This window comes from Metopolophium dirhodum, chromosome 9, assembly GCF_019925205.1.
Source record: "Metopolophium dirhodum isolate CAU chromosome 9, ASM1992520v1, whole genome shotgun sequence".
Taxonomy (NCBI): Eukaryota; Metazoa; Arthropoda; class Insecta; order Hemiptera; family Aphididae; genus Metopolophium; species Metopolophium dirhodum.
In genome coordinates, this window is record NC_083568.1 from 10,781,816 (window position 1) to 10,797,612 (window position 15,797).

The window sequence follows — 15,797 nt, forward strand, 5'->3', positions numbered from 1 at the left end:
TCGACTAACCTTTAATTCAACTGGAACTTAACTTTAATAAATCTTCACTAGAACTTAACTTTAATAAATCTTCACTTGAACTTAACTTTAATTCAACTGGAACTTAACTTAAATAAAACTTCACTTGAACTTAACTTTATTTCGACTGGAACTTAACTTTAATTCAACTAGAACTTAACTTAAAAGTGAAGTTTTATTAAAGTTAATTTCTAGTTGAATTAAAGTTAAGTTCTAGTGAAGTTTTATTAAAGTTAAGATCCAGTCGAATTAAAGTTAAGTTCAAGTGAAGATTTATTAAAGTTAAGTTCTAGTGTAGTTTTATTAAAGTTCTAGTTGAACTTTACTAGACTTTATTTCGACTGGAACTTAACTTTAATTCAACTGGAACTTAACTTTAATAAAACTTCACTAGAACTTAACTTTAATTCGACTGGATCTTAACTTTAATAAAACTTCACTTGAACTTAACTTTAATTCAACTGGAACTTAACTTAAACCCACCGGAACTTAACTCTGTCTATCCATCTCTTCTTCAGTCTTCTCACCTCTCATTTTCCCCCTAAATTAACTTCTATAGCCACTGTCACAGTCTCACTATTTCTTATCATACAGTGGCCTATTCTCTCATGTTTTCACAACAAAATGTACCACTCCTACACTACCTATTTTTATACATAAATTATAGTCACTCGCGTTACACGTATAATATACTAAAATTTTTTTTATTTTTAATACTAAAAATTAAATTAAATAAGATTTAAATATTTTTGGATAAATTCAAAATAGCCATTTTATGAATCTGATTATAAGAACATTTTTGATGGTAAAAACATTTATATAAATCAAGTTATTTATTTTTTAGAATTTTTTTTATTAAATTATTTTAATTATTTTAATTTACGTAATAACTTTTTTAAAAATATTTTTTTTGGGAATTTGCTGGCATGAGTATATTCCTTAAATTATTTACTTATCACATAATTTTTGTCATACGTTATGTAGCATAATTTTTTTTTTAGATCTTTCTGTTACATTCTGTTTGGTCTATTGATAAATCATATGTTTTTTACAGAAATCTTTGTGATCTGTAATATATTTATTTATTCTAGTTTTATATTTCAGGGGGGTTGTTTTGGAAAAGTTAAGTAAATTACTAATTAAAAGATTGCGAAACAGCGAGGTCGAGGTGGTTGACCAAATATAGCCTATATTAGTATAGCTTTGAAGTTTAAAAAGGTGGATAAGTGGATGTCGCTCTGCTGTACAGTAGGTTACAAGTGGGTCACTGTAATGGATGGTGTTAAATTTGAATTCAATAATATAATATCATTGTATAAGAAAAACGATTCTGAGCGAAAACGGTCAGTCAGCCTATGATTTTACCAAGTATATTTGATGATATTATTGTGAATAAAGTAATTTATATATAACCTATTTACTCGGAGCCTTGTTTTAAATTTTCAATCTTTAGCCATAAAAGTTAAACATTTTATACATTTTTAATTACAAAATAATTAATAAATTATAAATTTGATAAATGTTGTCAAAATTTGAACTTTAAATGCTTATAAAAAAAAATTGTGCCTATGTATTTTTAATATTTTTCAACTGCTATTAGAACGATATATCAGGAGCCTTATATTAAATTTTCACGCTTTTTTACCCAACAATATTATAAAACAACAACATATTAAAAAAAATAGTACATATTTTTAGAATATTCATCGGGCGTCTGGCATACACAATATTTGTGTGTGGTGCAGCAACACGCACATTGAACATAAATAGTTTTATTTTATTTTAAATTCAATTATCTTTGAAATCATTCCCTATTACATAAAACTTTTAAATAAATATATACAATACATTTCAGGAAATCAGGAGCAGCTAGAGCACTCTATTACTACACCTGAATTCCTAGTTTGTATTTTAAAGTTACTAACAAAATAAAAACTAAATAATTTAAACACAATAAATATTTAAAAAAAATATAGGTGCTCTCATACTTATTTATATATTTTAAAATTATTTTTTTAATCAATATCTTACATTTTGTTCTTAAAATTGTAAATAATAATTTTAAATAATAAAAACAATAAAAATGAAAATGTCAAAATACGCCTGACCAATATTATAAATTGTAACCTCAATTTAACACATTTAATGTTATAATACAAGAATGTCACGCCTATTAAAACAGAGTTAATTAAAAATAAAACCTAGATTTTCAAAGACAACAATTTGAATTTCTACAACATACAATATCATACTAATAAATATAAAAATATAATTAGGTATTAAATGTATCTTAGTAAATTAAAAATATAATTAAATTATTTTATAGAATGTTATTATCAATAATCATATTTGTCTGTAGTTTTTTGTATATTATATTGACAATTCAAATTTAACATAATATTAAAAAATATTAAAACGTATAATACAAATTGTAAAGAAATGATAAAAGTCAACAATAATTTTTATTATCTCCGAAACAAATGTGCTTTGGCTTCTGCTGTTAATTTTCTAATCCGCCCTCTACTACTTACAGATACTCTTATATTAACACTATTTTCTTCATCGTCTTCATCATCATCGTCATCATTATTATCATCACTACTGCAGCTCTGATCACTATGTTCAGTATAATTCCTTTTTTTTTTGGCTTGGCTTTTATGACGGGAAGGTATTTTTTTTGAAAACTTTGGTGTAGGTTTCCAGTCATCAGCGCCTTCTTCACTGCTTACACCAGATACATCCAACATTTTGGCATAATCCCAACGTTTTTTCTTTCTCAAATTTCTAGTTCCTCTCTGATCAGTTTCCTCGGTGTTTAGAAATCTTGATCGCGTAGCTCTTGCTCTAGTAGGTTGATCTTCCTCCTCATTATCTTCTTCATCATGGAATCTTGTAGTTTGTCTTCTAGTAATAGGTGGTACTTCAAATCTTTCTGCGCATACTGGGAGTCTCCTACTGTGTGATGGTTTGGTAGGCATAACTTCATCATCACTATCATTATCATTATCTTTTGGATGTGGTTTTACCAATCGTTTTGGCCGCTGAGGTTCATTAGGAGTATAATCATCATCATCATCACTTTCATCATTATTCTCTTGTACACGGTAAGTAGATTTACGTATTCTTGATGAATGACGCCTAAGTGGTGTTTCCTCATCACTTTGAACTTCTTCTTTAATCTCATAACTGGTCGATGGCATATCCATTGATTTTTTTATTTTGACACGATTAGACTCACTTCTATCATCTAAAATAAATTATTATATAAATAAAAAACAAATAATTAACTTTATAAGAAAACTTACTATGTGCAAAACTTGTTGAAGGTTGGTTAGGATCAAATTTTATTTCTTCTTCTGATGATGATTGATCTGTAGTTTCCTCTTTAATTGCAACTCTTTTTAATCTACGCGGTCTTTTTGTTCTTAAATTAAAATCAGCGTCACTTTCGTCTTCACTTGGGCTATTGTCTAAGTCTCTTTGTCTTTTTAAGCGACATCTTCTTTGTGGGCGTGAACTTAATTGACTCACTATAGCTATATAGAAAAAATGTATTTGTATTTATTTAAAAATGTATTTGTCTTATAATATTTTACATACATGTGGGACGTCTGGATGATTGTTTTTCCCAATTTTTAAGGATTTGAGTTATGTTCTCTTCTGACATTGTTATCATTTCTTGAGTAATTTTTTCCAACTTAAACATAAATAAATGTTTATATTAGTTATAAACCATAAATATAGCTATGTTTAAGTTTAATGGTACATAAAGATTTAAGTTTAAAATAAAATTATATATATTTATTTTTTAACATGGTACTTTCCTGTTTAATTATTTTTTATCTTCCATTTTTATGTGGCTATATGAAAATTCATTAGATGTTTTCATTAAGTAATAAAGTTATAACCCTGAATAAATTGTTAATACAACATTTAAAAAGTATTCAATTTTAATCTGAAGATTTCTAAAACATAATATTGGTATTATCGACCTAATGGATATTATAATATATTAGGGTTATACATGTGCGATGTTCCCTCACCAGTAAGTTGGGGAGTATAAAGATCCCCTAGTTTGTCACTCCTGGCCATTCTCAATGAATCACCAGATTATAACTTTTTTAAATGCACCATTATCTTAACTAAATTATCATTAAAAATAAAACATACCTTTTCATCAGGATAAAATTGATAAATGGTTTGTGCATTATTAAATACTCTTCTAACATCTTCACAAAAATCTAGTGGTGTATTGTAATTATCTCCACGTAAATCTTCTCGAATGGTAGTTAAATTCATTGGTGTACTAATGACTCGTTCATAATCCGGATATTTACCATAATCAACTGGTTCTCTAAAATATAAGTTATTTAATGAATATTCCACATTAGTAAGTTACTCTATATTAATAGAAATTATTAAAACGATTAACAAAAAATTGCATGAAGTCATGATAGAAATTCTTTACAGATTGAATATAACTGATTCAACTTGAATTGATTTTTATAAGACATAAATAAATTAAATATTATTATTTCATAAGTGCTAATAGACAACACTAAATAAACCAAATATATTTTCTATAAAATTAGATTAATCATTGGTAATAGTTTTACATTTTTACCTGAAAGGGGTACTGTTTTTTGACAGCCACATAAGTTTCAAAAAGTTTTTACATTCCAATTTCCAATTAAATGGCTGATTAGATTCTCGTCGACTTCTTTCTCTTAATGATCTAGGCCTTAATTTACGTGATCGATCATCAGTCAGTACATTTTTTTTTTCTTCTTCATTATTTTTATAATTTTGTTGTAATTGGCGACAAAGAGAAGGAACTTCAACTGGTGAAGAAGATCTGTAAAAATTTAAGTTTTAGCAAAATTATAAAAAATTGTGTTAAGAAAAAATACAGTTGACTCTCTAGTAGTCTAGTCTATATACCAACAATACCTCACAGATAACGAGAAATGAAAATTTTAGCATAGTGAAAATTTAGAGAAATTAAATTTTAAACATGAATACATTTTATTTTAGAAAACCAACATTTTGAACCATAAATGTTGAAAATTGAATGTAATACATTTAATATAGATATTTGATATGATAAGATGGGACGATGTGGGTGTATGATTTTTTTAAATTTTAATTATTTTTATATAACATAGAACTAACAATGTTAATCTGTTCGCATTGTGTCATTACAAAGTTAATATGTTATTACAGTTAAATTAATTTTTTAAACATAAACTGGTGTTTTATTTAATACATCACATTGAGAGTAAAGTATTATAAATATAAAAATCTGTAAAACATACTTAATAATTTTCAATAAGATTTCAGTGATAATTTGAGCACTTCTCACTATATCACTACCTTCTTCATTGAATTTTTCAGCATTACTTGCTACATATCTTGCATCAAACTGTACAGCTGCTAGACGTCTGTAAAAACGATTTTCTAATCTTGCCTAAAATTGAACATTAAATAATTGAATTAGGTTTATGACTATAGTTTGTAATATTTATAAATTATTCTACTTTTATAATAGATAGATCAATAGGATATTCCACAATATATGCATAAGATGGATACTCTTGTATGTCAACTGGTGCAAGGAATGGTTCTGCAAGTGACATTCCCATAAGATCATGTAATCCTCTCAATATCCGGTCACAAATTAAATCTCGGGATCCACTAGGCCATTCTTTATTACCTGACTCTGGTCGGTATAATATATCTTTCATTTCTTTTGTAGTCACCGGTAATGACATACCATTCAGCGGTTCTCCTTTATTTATAATAATAATAATTAACAAACATAAATTTAGAAAGAAATAGTAAAATACATTAATAAACTGAACAAACCATACTTTTAGGGTTTACAGGCTCCATATCCCAAGGACTTAAATTTTCTTTTTCACCATTATCCCAAAGAACTTGATAGCACAAAAAAGGTGACCGGGAAGCACTTTGTTCAACTATTTTACCACACCACCAAGCATTATCTATCATACTTCGGAATCGTTGTCCTTCAATAAATTAAAATGGTTAATAGCTTGGAACCATACAATTTAAACATTGAAATAAATTAACAAACCTTCTTTCCATTTTCTGGCTAATCCAGCTTCATATGTTTGACGTAAAACTAAAAAGTCAATTACATCTTGCATATCATGGTACTTTAGGTCAAAACTGAAAGAAGTATGATCCCCGTTTTCTTTCAATACAGCTAAACGCAATCCACATAAACGAGGTGGTCTAATCTCATATTTTATTCCAATTACTTTTACCATTTGAGGTTCCTTATCATTAATTAATAAATTAATATTAAATATAATTCTATAAATATTACAAAATATTTCTTACTTTAAGTTCTAATTCCCCCCATGGAGTGGATTGTGTTGTTTTTAATTTGTAAACTTTTTTAGCTTCTACTGCTTCTAAATATAAATTATAACCTTGTTCAAAAAACATTAAAATATCACCCATTTGTGGACAATAAGGTGATTTTTTTGGTAACACTTCTGAAAACCACTCAGAAGGTCTATATATTTCTGGAACATCCTAATAAAAACATAATATACTATATAAAACTATAAAAAAAAAAAAATTGTATTAACTTTTAGTATTTACCTTTTGTACTTTTCGAGGAGGCACAGTTTTAGGTCCTTCATGTGGAGATGACGGAGGTGATGGCGATGAAGGCGGAGTAGTAGGTCTCTTAACACGGCGTCTTCGGTGTTGAGTACGTTTAGGGGGTTCAAGATTGGTACCACTATCAGCCACCCAATCAGAATATTCTGAACTAGTACCAGAATCAGTATCTGACAATGATTCAACTTTTCCATCTGAACCAATTCCATCTGTATAATCAGCATCTTCAGATTCAGATTCAGGGTTAGATGATGATCTATTTTCCTAAAATAAAATTTAAATAATAATATTTTGGCTGCTACAATATTGAAATATTAATGAAAATATAACTATTTAAAAACCTGTGGATCATTTTCTACATTAGTTGCTCTGGTACTATATGAATGTTTTGCTTGAGGTTTTTTTTTTGGCTTCACAGATAAAACTTGTGGTTTTTCATCAACTACTAGTGGTTTATTACTTTCTAAAGTAAACTCTTCTTCTTCCATAACTCCCAACATTTTTCTAGAAAAACATTTATTAATATATAATACATATTAATTAACATAATGTTATACAGTGTTAAGTTTTTAAAGATACTGTAATAATACAATAATCATGCTTGTATAAAGTGGACCTTTAGAACTTTCATTAATAACATACATTCGATTTTGAATTTGATCCATTATTGATGGTTTTAATGGCTTACAAATAATTCTTGGTCTATTTTCAAACGAAAATGAACTACTATTTTGTTCTACTGATGGATGTAAACTAATAACTCCTAAAAATATAATGATTTTCATTAAGTTAATATTAATATATAATAAATAACAATTGTGTACATACTGGACTGATTAGGTGAATTGTTAGATAAATGCTCAACAGTATTCATATTAGCAGTTCCTCGAATTCCAATAACTTCAGTTCGGCCTAAAATAAAATATTATTAAAATTTTGAGCAAAGCATGGAATTTATCGGTTTTACATTGGTAATGCTTTGTTTATTGAATTTTTGAAGGTGAAATATGATAATGGTTACTAACCCAGTTCATTAATTATTACATCTGCCACTAATTGTAAAAGACCTTCATTTTCTTTTCCAGGAACTAGTTTTTGAATTTCTGGAGGATAAGGTGAACCATCGGAATCAACCAAAAATGGAGGAGGCATTAAATGTGGTTCCATGTTAGTTTGCTCATCTAACACGGAATGGTCTGCTGCCCGTAACAATGGTCGATAATCAGTATGAAAAAATACTTCATATGGAACCTAGAACATATTTATTATTTATTATTACTGAAAGTTATAATAATTACCAATTAAGATAAATTATAAATATTTTGATAAAATAATATACTTTTCTGCGAGGCGAGGGTATTCCTAGTCCATAAGTTAATAAATGACCTTGTGAATCAGTCACTGAAAACATTGTCCCATCTGGTGACCATTTAGCATCATATAATGCAGCAAAACCTTGACCTTCAATGGAATTTTGAAATGATACCAATACTTCTCCAGTTATAATATTCCATATAAATATCTTGCCATCATGACCAGCACTCAATAAAATCTAGTAAAATTAATTTATTAACTTATAAAAAAGTTATAATACAGAGAATCCCATACAAACCTTAGAATGAAATGGATGCGATTCTAAAACATATACTTCTTTTTTATGTCCAGTCATCACTTGTAGGAGTTCAGTTGTAAATGAATCCCAAACTTTTATGGTCATGTCTGTACATGCAGTAATAATCCAACGATCACTCTGATCCCAACATAAGTATGTTACAGATGGTTTAATTTGTTTTAGTTCTTCATCAGATTTTTTTTCCCCAAGACTAAATTAAATTATTTTATAGTTTATTTTAATTGTTTTTCTTTAAAATATGTATTAAATATAAATAAATATTTTTCTTTAACTAACTTTTTTTTTAACTTTGTCGTCATGTGCAATGTTTTGTACTTCCACTCTTGATTTTTGTAAGCCCAAATTAAAGCTGTTCCATCTTTTGAGCCAGAACTAAATCGTAAACCACTATGAGCCCATTGTATAGAGTCAACAGTATCAGAATGAGCTTCGACCTCCATTAAGCGCACTGGAGCTGATGCATCTGGTGATGGGGGAGTCATTTTGTACACTCTAACATTATGGTCAGCACTACCTGTAGCAAACATTACACCACCTGCTGAAAAAGCACCACAAAGTATTTTGGCACTACCAGGTCTCATGCGTTCATTGTAAACAGTTAAGTTAGATCTGTAGGAATAAAAATAAATGTTTAGTATTATAAAAAATATATATATGTAAATATATTACTATTAAAACTTCAAAGATAAAATAATTCAACAACTCACTCAAAAATTGTATTTCCATTACTAGATCGAAATGGCCAAAACACAACTGAACCATCAGTACTAGTAGAAGCTATATAACCAAGTCCGTTAAATGTTTGAGGGCAAAAATTAACAGTTACAATCATACTAGCGTGTGCTACTATATGAGCAATCTAAATAAAATAATTGGATTTGTGTTCATAGATTTTTATTTGTAAACTTATTATTAAAACTTACTGGTCTAGCTGTTTGAAGACACCAGACTCTCAATACTTTGTCCATACTTCCAGCTGCAATTAATGTGGCTTGAGTGTTGATTGCTATATCTGTTATTTCAGCACTAGCCCCCCTTAAGGTTGATAAAAGTCTTCCAGTATTAGCCTCCCACAATTTAACTAAATAATCATCAGCTCCCTGAAATAAATAAAAATGTTAAATAATATTAAATTGTAATTATATGTAACATACAGTAGCTATATATCTTCCAGTTGTATCAAAACAGACACAGTAAACGGCGGTTAAATGGCCAAGAACTCGCCCATGAAACTCCACGTTTGAAAATTTAGATACAGGAAGTAAATATCTTTTATCAACTGAACCAGACGTTTCACGACCAAATAGCACTTTAACTGAAATAATAATTTAAGTAAATAAATGGGACAGATGTGGTATTAATAAATAATTACCAATGTTTTGACCTCGAATATGTAAAGGAGGCAATGGCAAAGCATTATGTTGACGTGTAACACAATCGGCGAGTGATAGGTATTTACGTTTTTCTAGAACACAGAAAAGTATTTCAAATACTAATTCAAATAATATAGTTTATGAAAAATGTACTTTGTGTATTAACAAGTGAAAAGCTTCCTTTTCCAAGTAATGAGAAAACCACTGGAACTGAGGATTTTTCATAGTTGCTTAATAATCTGATGCGTTTACAAATGTCTAACAAGTGATTTGATTTAATATGATTATACTTTCGTTCCTAAAAAAAAATATATTAAAAATAGTATATTAGTATAACAATTTATTTTTCTATCTAATTATAAAATGTTTGCTAGTTAAAAGCATTAATTAACTATGATTTATGATCATAAAACTATTTTATATAGGTAAATTTAATAACAAAGAGGGATCTAATTGGACTGTATGGGGACATACATATAGTGGCGTACTGAACATTTATAAACCATGATGCCCACCATATATTTCAGTACTTACCCACTCTTTATCCCCTTAATATAATATTGAGTACACATAATTATTATGTGACTGTAAATATTTTAATTTTTGTTTTATGTTATTGGTTACCATAATGTATCCAACCACACCACCCCCTAAAAAAAATTCCACCATGATGCCTAGGTGTCATAAAACCCCGTTCAGCACACCACTGCATACATATCCTTAGTATAGTACTTTTCTTTAATTTAATTATTATATTAAACTATATAAAATACACAAAGATAAAATAATTATATAGATCATAACACCTTATTTAAAACATGTAAAATGTGAGTTAATAGATAAATTATATATTTATCATACATTTTTGTAGATTGTTGAATGTTTAAATTTATTTTGATCAATGATTATAGTAAACAGAATTTCTGCATAAATTATATTTGTAAATATTATTATGCCTATATAGTATATACCTTAAACATACCTATAAAAGTATAAACCTAGATATATTTTGTACTTCATGTATACGCAGAAATTTAGTGTAATTACTGGAGAATGGGGGCTGAGCATTATGCTCATTAGTCATTACTAGGGTTCGGATTTGAAGGCAAATGCCTTTCTTTTATTAATCATAATAGAAAAATAATTTTTATACAAAAATGTGTTTCATTTAATTTATTAGACGATGGAACCTTTTTTTTTTTGCCTTTTTACTTATAAATGCCTTTTTGCCTTTTTTTACCTTTTGTACTTATAAATGCCTATTTTGTGTTTAATTTTTCAGTTGATTTATAATTTTATACACAGCTTGCGTATATCGCTACAAATGGGTTTTATTATTCGCAATATTTATCGATATCGTCTTATCGAGTATTTGGTATTTACTGAAGACAGCCTATCAAAGTACATGGTAGTCAATTTTTTTTTTTAATACCAACTAGTTTATTTTGCATGCAGTTTTAATTTTTAATTTGTATTTTTCTCAAAATGTGTGCAATTGAAAGTGTTTAAAAAATGTTCACTTTTTTTATTTTGTAGTATATTTATGAATTGCCTTTTTATATAAATTAAATGCCTTTATTTGCCTTTTTTTACATTTTAAATGCTTTTTTTATTGATTATATTGCCTTTAAATCCGAACCCTAGTCATTACACATATAGGTATTAGAACCACTCGCTTTGTTCATAAATAATAATTCCAACATTAAAAATTACAATGTTATTTAAACTAATCAATTCAACCATAAAAAAGTACAGAAACAATTAGATGTCAACTCTATTCTTGGACATTTTAAAAGTATTCTAAACAGAAATTATTAAGACATTAAATTAATTGAATTATAACTAATTTATTATCTGCTCAAATATTTGTTATTAACAATAATTAGTTAAACATGGTATATTATTACGAATTTTCATCAAAACCGGAACGACACACAAGGGTATACCAAAGAGGATTTTATTGGTGGGCCAGAGTTGGCAGTTTCGACAATTCTAAATATTGATCTAGGACAATGCTTTTTGTTATCTTGTATTGGAGCTGTTAAAATGTTGTATTATTTGAGTAAATAACAAATTCAAGTTGTAATACTAATTATGAAAATAATACCCATTACCTACCATTAATTAGGTACAAGAAAGGGTGGATAAGTGGGTTACTATATTGCATGGGTCGCGATAGACTAGTCGATTTTTAGACGATTGTATTAAAAATTAATTATATCAATATCCGTTGATCATGTGCGCAATCATAAAGTTTAAGAGATAAATACACTTTTATGCTTTATATACAAAGTAAATTATTTACCAGTGAAGAAAAACACAATTTTCTTATGGATAAATAATAAAAGAATATTATTATGCTGCATGTAATAATATAAATAATATACCTAAACAAATAATGGTCAATCACCAGGTACGTTAAATTTTTAATGTAGCCCACTTGTTGGAAAAAGTTGGGGTTCCCTGCTGTAATGAATGTGTTTAATTAGAATGATTTTGATACATTTTATCAACATTTGAACACCAAATGCATACAAAATATTTGTACGACAGTAGTTCGGTATTTTTTAATTGGTATATGAACAATTTATGGAAGAACTTCGTATTGAATTTACAAACTTTTTTAACAAGCAAAACAAATTTTACCGACATTTGTAGAAAAAGAAAAAGAAAAAAATGAAAATTTAAATGAATAAACCATAAATTGTTGAAAAAGAGTCAAAATATTTTTTAAATCTTATAGGAAATTATCATATAAACGTATTATGACCACCCCTCCCCCCCCCATAAATTTTTTCTCAATGACAATATGTATCTATATTTATCTAATTTTTTTAACTGTTAAATGATATTTTTGGTGTTAATTCAAATGATTTTAGTAGAAATGAAATATATTAATTATAATTAAAATAAATAGTATTTTTATTTCAAATCTAATAAGTTCAAGTTCATTAAGTATTTTTTGTACAAGCGTATTTGTCACATCAAAAACAATGGTTTAAAATATTATTATTATCCATTAAAATATCTAATATTGAACTTATATACCTATACTAAAAAACTGTGTTTATATATATATATTTTTATTAACATCTTTAATTAAACATATAGTATATGATCTAAGGTTAATGTAAGAGATATTTATGAGAAACCTTGTATTAAATTTTCAAATCTTAGATATAAAAAAATTTTTAATGAATTTTTAATTGAAAATAATTTACAAATTTTTTTGATTTTGACAAATTTTGTTAAAATTCTAACTTTAGCCCCTCATAAAAAAACTATTGCGAATTTACACTCAAATTTTTTTTTAATTCAAAGTTTCACTTAGTGAAAAAATTTTTTTATCATTAATAATTTAAAAAAAAGTTGCTCTGCTGTACAGTAGGTTATAAGTGGGTGACTACATTGGATGGCATTAAATTTGAATTCAATGATAATATTATATCATTGTATACAAAAAACGATTCTGAGCGGAGCCTAGGATATTTTACATTATATTTATATTGTTATTATTAATACGGTAGCCGATTAAGTTGAGTTATTATTATTTGTTTATTATCATATTTGTATACAGTAAGAAATAATATACTTACATTTTCAAGCTTTTTGACACGACAAATAAAATGTTATTGACATTTATAGAAAAAAAAACTAAAAAAAATTGAAACTTGAAAATGAAAATGAGTCAAAATATTTTGAAAATTTTATCATGTATAGGAATTTATAAAATAAACATATGATATAAACTTTAAGTGTTCAGTTTTGAATTACATAAAATAAGAAAATAGCTACTTGAGAATTCGAGTGAATATCCAATGTTGTAATTATTAGTTTAGTAACACAAAAAAAATAATTGTTTCCAACAAAAATTCCCATTTTTCCTTGATTGTTTTATTATTAAAACTACTTTTTAAGACGCTTTTTTAAAACTACTGGGAATTTTTAACTCCTAATTGCAGTAACTAGATTCACTTTCTTACCACAAAAGTTACTGAAGTTAAAAACCAAACCATTATTTTGACTATTTATCGTGTACAAAAAAAATATTAACACACACATTATTGTAAAATCAATAGGTACATTCATTGCTTTGCTCAGAATAAAATGTGTGGTAACAAGTAGTTTAAAAGTTATAGGAATTTAATGTTTGTGGCTATGTTGCATTACTATTTATACATTGGTAGATTCTAGGTATGTACGCATAGATGTTATGTATTTGTAATTGGTATAATTATTTGTCCTACCTACAACCCACAAGGATTAGGCAAATGGCAAAACAAATCGAAGAATATTTACAATTTAAACTGTCTGTAGGGATGAGTGCCCCTGACAGGTCTCCAGTTGCAGACATAAAAATTACTTTTTACCCAGTGACCAAATCCGAATGATTTAACATACCAAATCGAGGAATGTTTTCATTTTATGGAGCAGAGCAGTCAACGAGGTGTGAATTGTGAAGCAAGTAAAACCACTAAATGTACTTTTTTCTAACTCGAAATACATTAATTTGTGTAAAGTTATGAATTTGAATTATAACTTATTAACACAATCATAACTTCAAATTAATGTTTTCAGTAGTTTCTTACACCATAATTTCAAAAAAAAAAATTTCATAAAAATTGGTTGCCTGGTACGTTAATTGTATTAAGCAATAAAACATTATGATTAACCGATAATAAGAGTTTAACATAATTATATATTATATAGTTAAAAATTCATGAATTTCATTAAGTATAGGTATATTAGGTATTCAACAAGTAGGTACTGAGGTATCTAGGTGAAATTTTGTTTAACTTTATTTTTATTAGTTATAAAATATATTTTTTATTATTATTTCATATCAGGTAACTTATAAGTGTAGTGACAAAGTAAATGATTGTATACTTGATGAAATTCATGAATTTTTAGAAATAGATGTAATGCTTAATATTAGAATTATATCTTTTTAAGGACCTTATAAACTTTAATCAACTAGTTTTTTTTTTTTGTCACACTGCTGGTGAAGTGTATTTATTTCTATGAATTTGTTATCGGAAGTTTTTTATATTGTATTAATATTTTAAATAATAAATAATAATATATAAATATATAATACCAGTTCATCAAAAGTTTGCTGGTTTTCTTCTCCTAAAAAATCAATACGTGTTGGTAGAATCTAAAAATAAAATACGTATTTACTGAAAATACAATTTAATTATAATTTTTCAAAGTTTTATCTTACATTTGATTCGTTCAAATCCAATTTAAGTGCCTATGGATAAAAAATAAAATAAATAAATAGAATAGATAGAATTACAAAAAAATTGAGTACATTTTAAACCTGAATGTTATGTATTAGTTGATGTTTAAACTATGAATGCTTTACATTCATATCAGTCTAATTGTATTTAAACTAAATAATTAAAAATACTCATGTAAATAACTTACTTCAAAAGCATTTTTAAATTGACTATCCTTCAGAAACTTGGCAATCAAAAAGAATAATTCTACAATTAAAAAAATGTTGTAGTTATTATGATATACAAAATAAAAATAAGAATTTTATTAGTAATTCATAAAGAATTATTAAGAAAATATTTTATTATTTCTTACCAGATTTAATACTGTCGTTTTCTCCCTGCATTATTTCAAATGTTTTATCCAAATCCATGACTTTGAATCATTTATAGTGAAGTTTTGTTCAAAATATCTTTATCACAATATAATAATATGTCAATAGTTGATGATCGAAACGGTCAAGTATTAAACAACGAGTTAAAGGAAAAACTCTCCAGGAAATATCTTCAAAATATGCGCATTCGTCAATGGATCGTGGTGATCTAAAATTCTAAAACGTCGAGTACAAACCTGTTGTAAATTGTCAATAGACAAAAAGTATAAAACCCAAAAACGTAAGTACAAAACTGAATACCCAACTAATACTATATAGTATATAATAATTAATCATGGTTAATGATAAACATTATACATAAACAAACATGCATATCACAAATAAGTATCGATATCTCTTAAGTGGTATCACCATTCGACATAATTTTATTCAGTTTTTATTTTCTATCATTAACCGTGGTTACTCTTTGTACTAAAAAATAATATTGGTTAATCTGCTTATTGGC

At 26.8% G+C, this 15,797-nt stretch overlaps 1 protein-coding gene across 1 annotated transcript; it reads right to left on the minus strand.

Moving 5' to 3' along the window:
• Positions 1–1,991: 1,991 nt before the first annotated feature.
• LOC132952117 (PH-interacting protein) lies at positions 1,992–15,606 on the minus strand. Its single transcript, XM_061024277.1, has 27 exons — positions 15,274–15,606; positions 15,109–15,167; positions 14,903–14,932; positions 14,777–14,836; positions 9,832–9,976; positions 9,678–9,770; positions 9,460–9,620; positions 9,229–9,405; positions 9,013–9,164; positions 8,582–8,914; positions 8,285–8,495; positions 8,012–8,224; positions 7,698–7,923; positions 7,501–7,584; positions 7,315–7,435; positions 7,014–7,176; positions 6,652–6,936; positions 6,385–6,582; positions 6,116–6,320; positions 5,889–6,047; positions 5,556–5,806; positions 5,334–5,485; positions 4,643–4,873; positions 4,189–4,372; positions 3,619–3,715; positions 3,324–3,554; positions 1,992–3,265 (listed from the first exon to the last, which is right to left on the minus strand). The coding sequence occupies exons 1-27, from the start codon at positions 15,329–15,331 to the stop codon at positions 2,484–2,486; spliced, it is 5,061 nt and encodes a 1,686-aa protein (XP_060880260.1). The 5' UTR covers positions 15,332–15,606; the 3' UTR covers positions 1,992–2,483.
• Between the last annotated feature and the right edge of the window lie 191 nt (positions 15,607–15,797).

What these genes read in the sequence shown, in the direction of transcription:
- LOC132952117 (XM_061024277.1), bottom strand. Translation starts at nt 15,331, where the DNA reads ATGGATTTGGATAAAACATTTGAAATAATGCAGGGAGAAAACGACAGT. An exon ending in TTCACTTGTTAATACACAAA is followed by an intron (nt 9,771 to 9,831) that starts GTACATTTTTCA and finishes TCTGTGTTCTAG; the next exon opens with AAAAACGTAAATACCTATCA. An exon ending in GGAGCCTGTAAACCCTAAAA is followed by an intron (nt 5,807 to 5,888) that starts GTATGGTTTGTT and finishes TTATAAATAAAG; the next exon opens with GAGAACCGCTGAATGGTATG.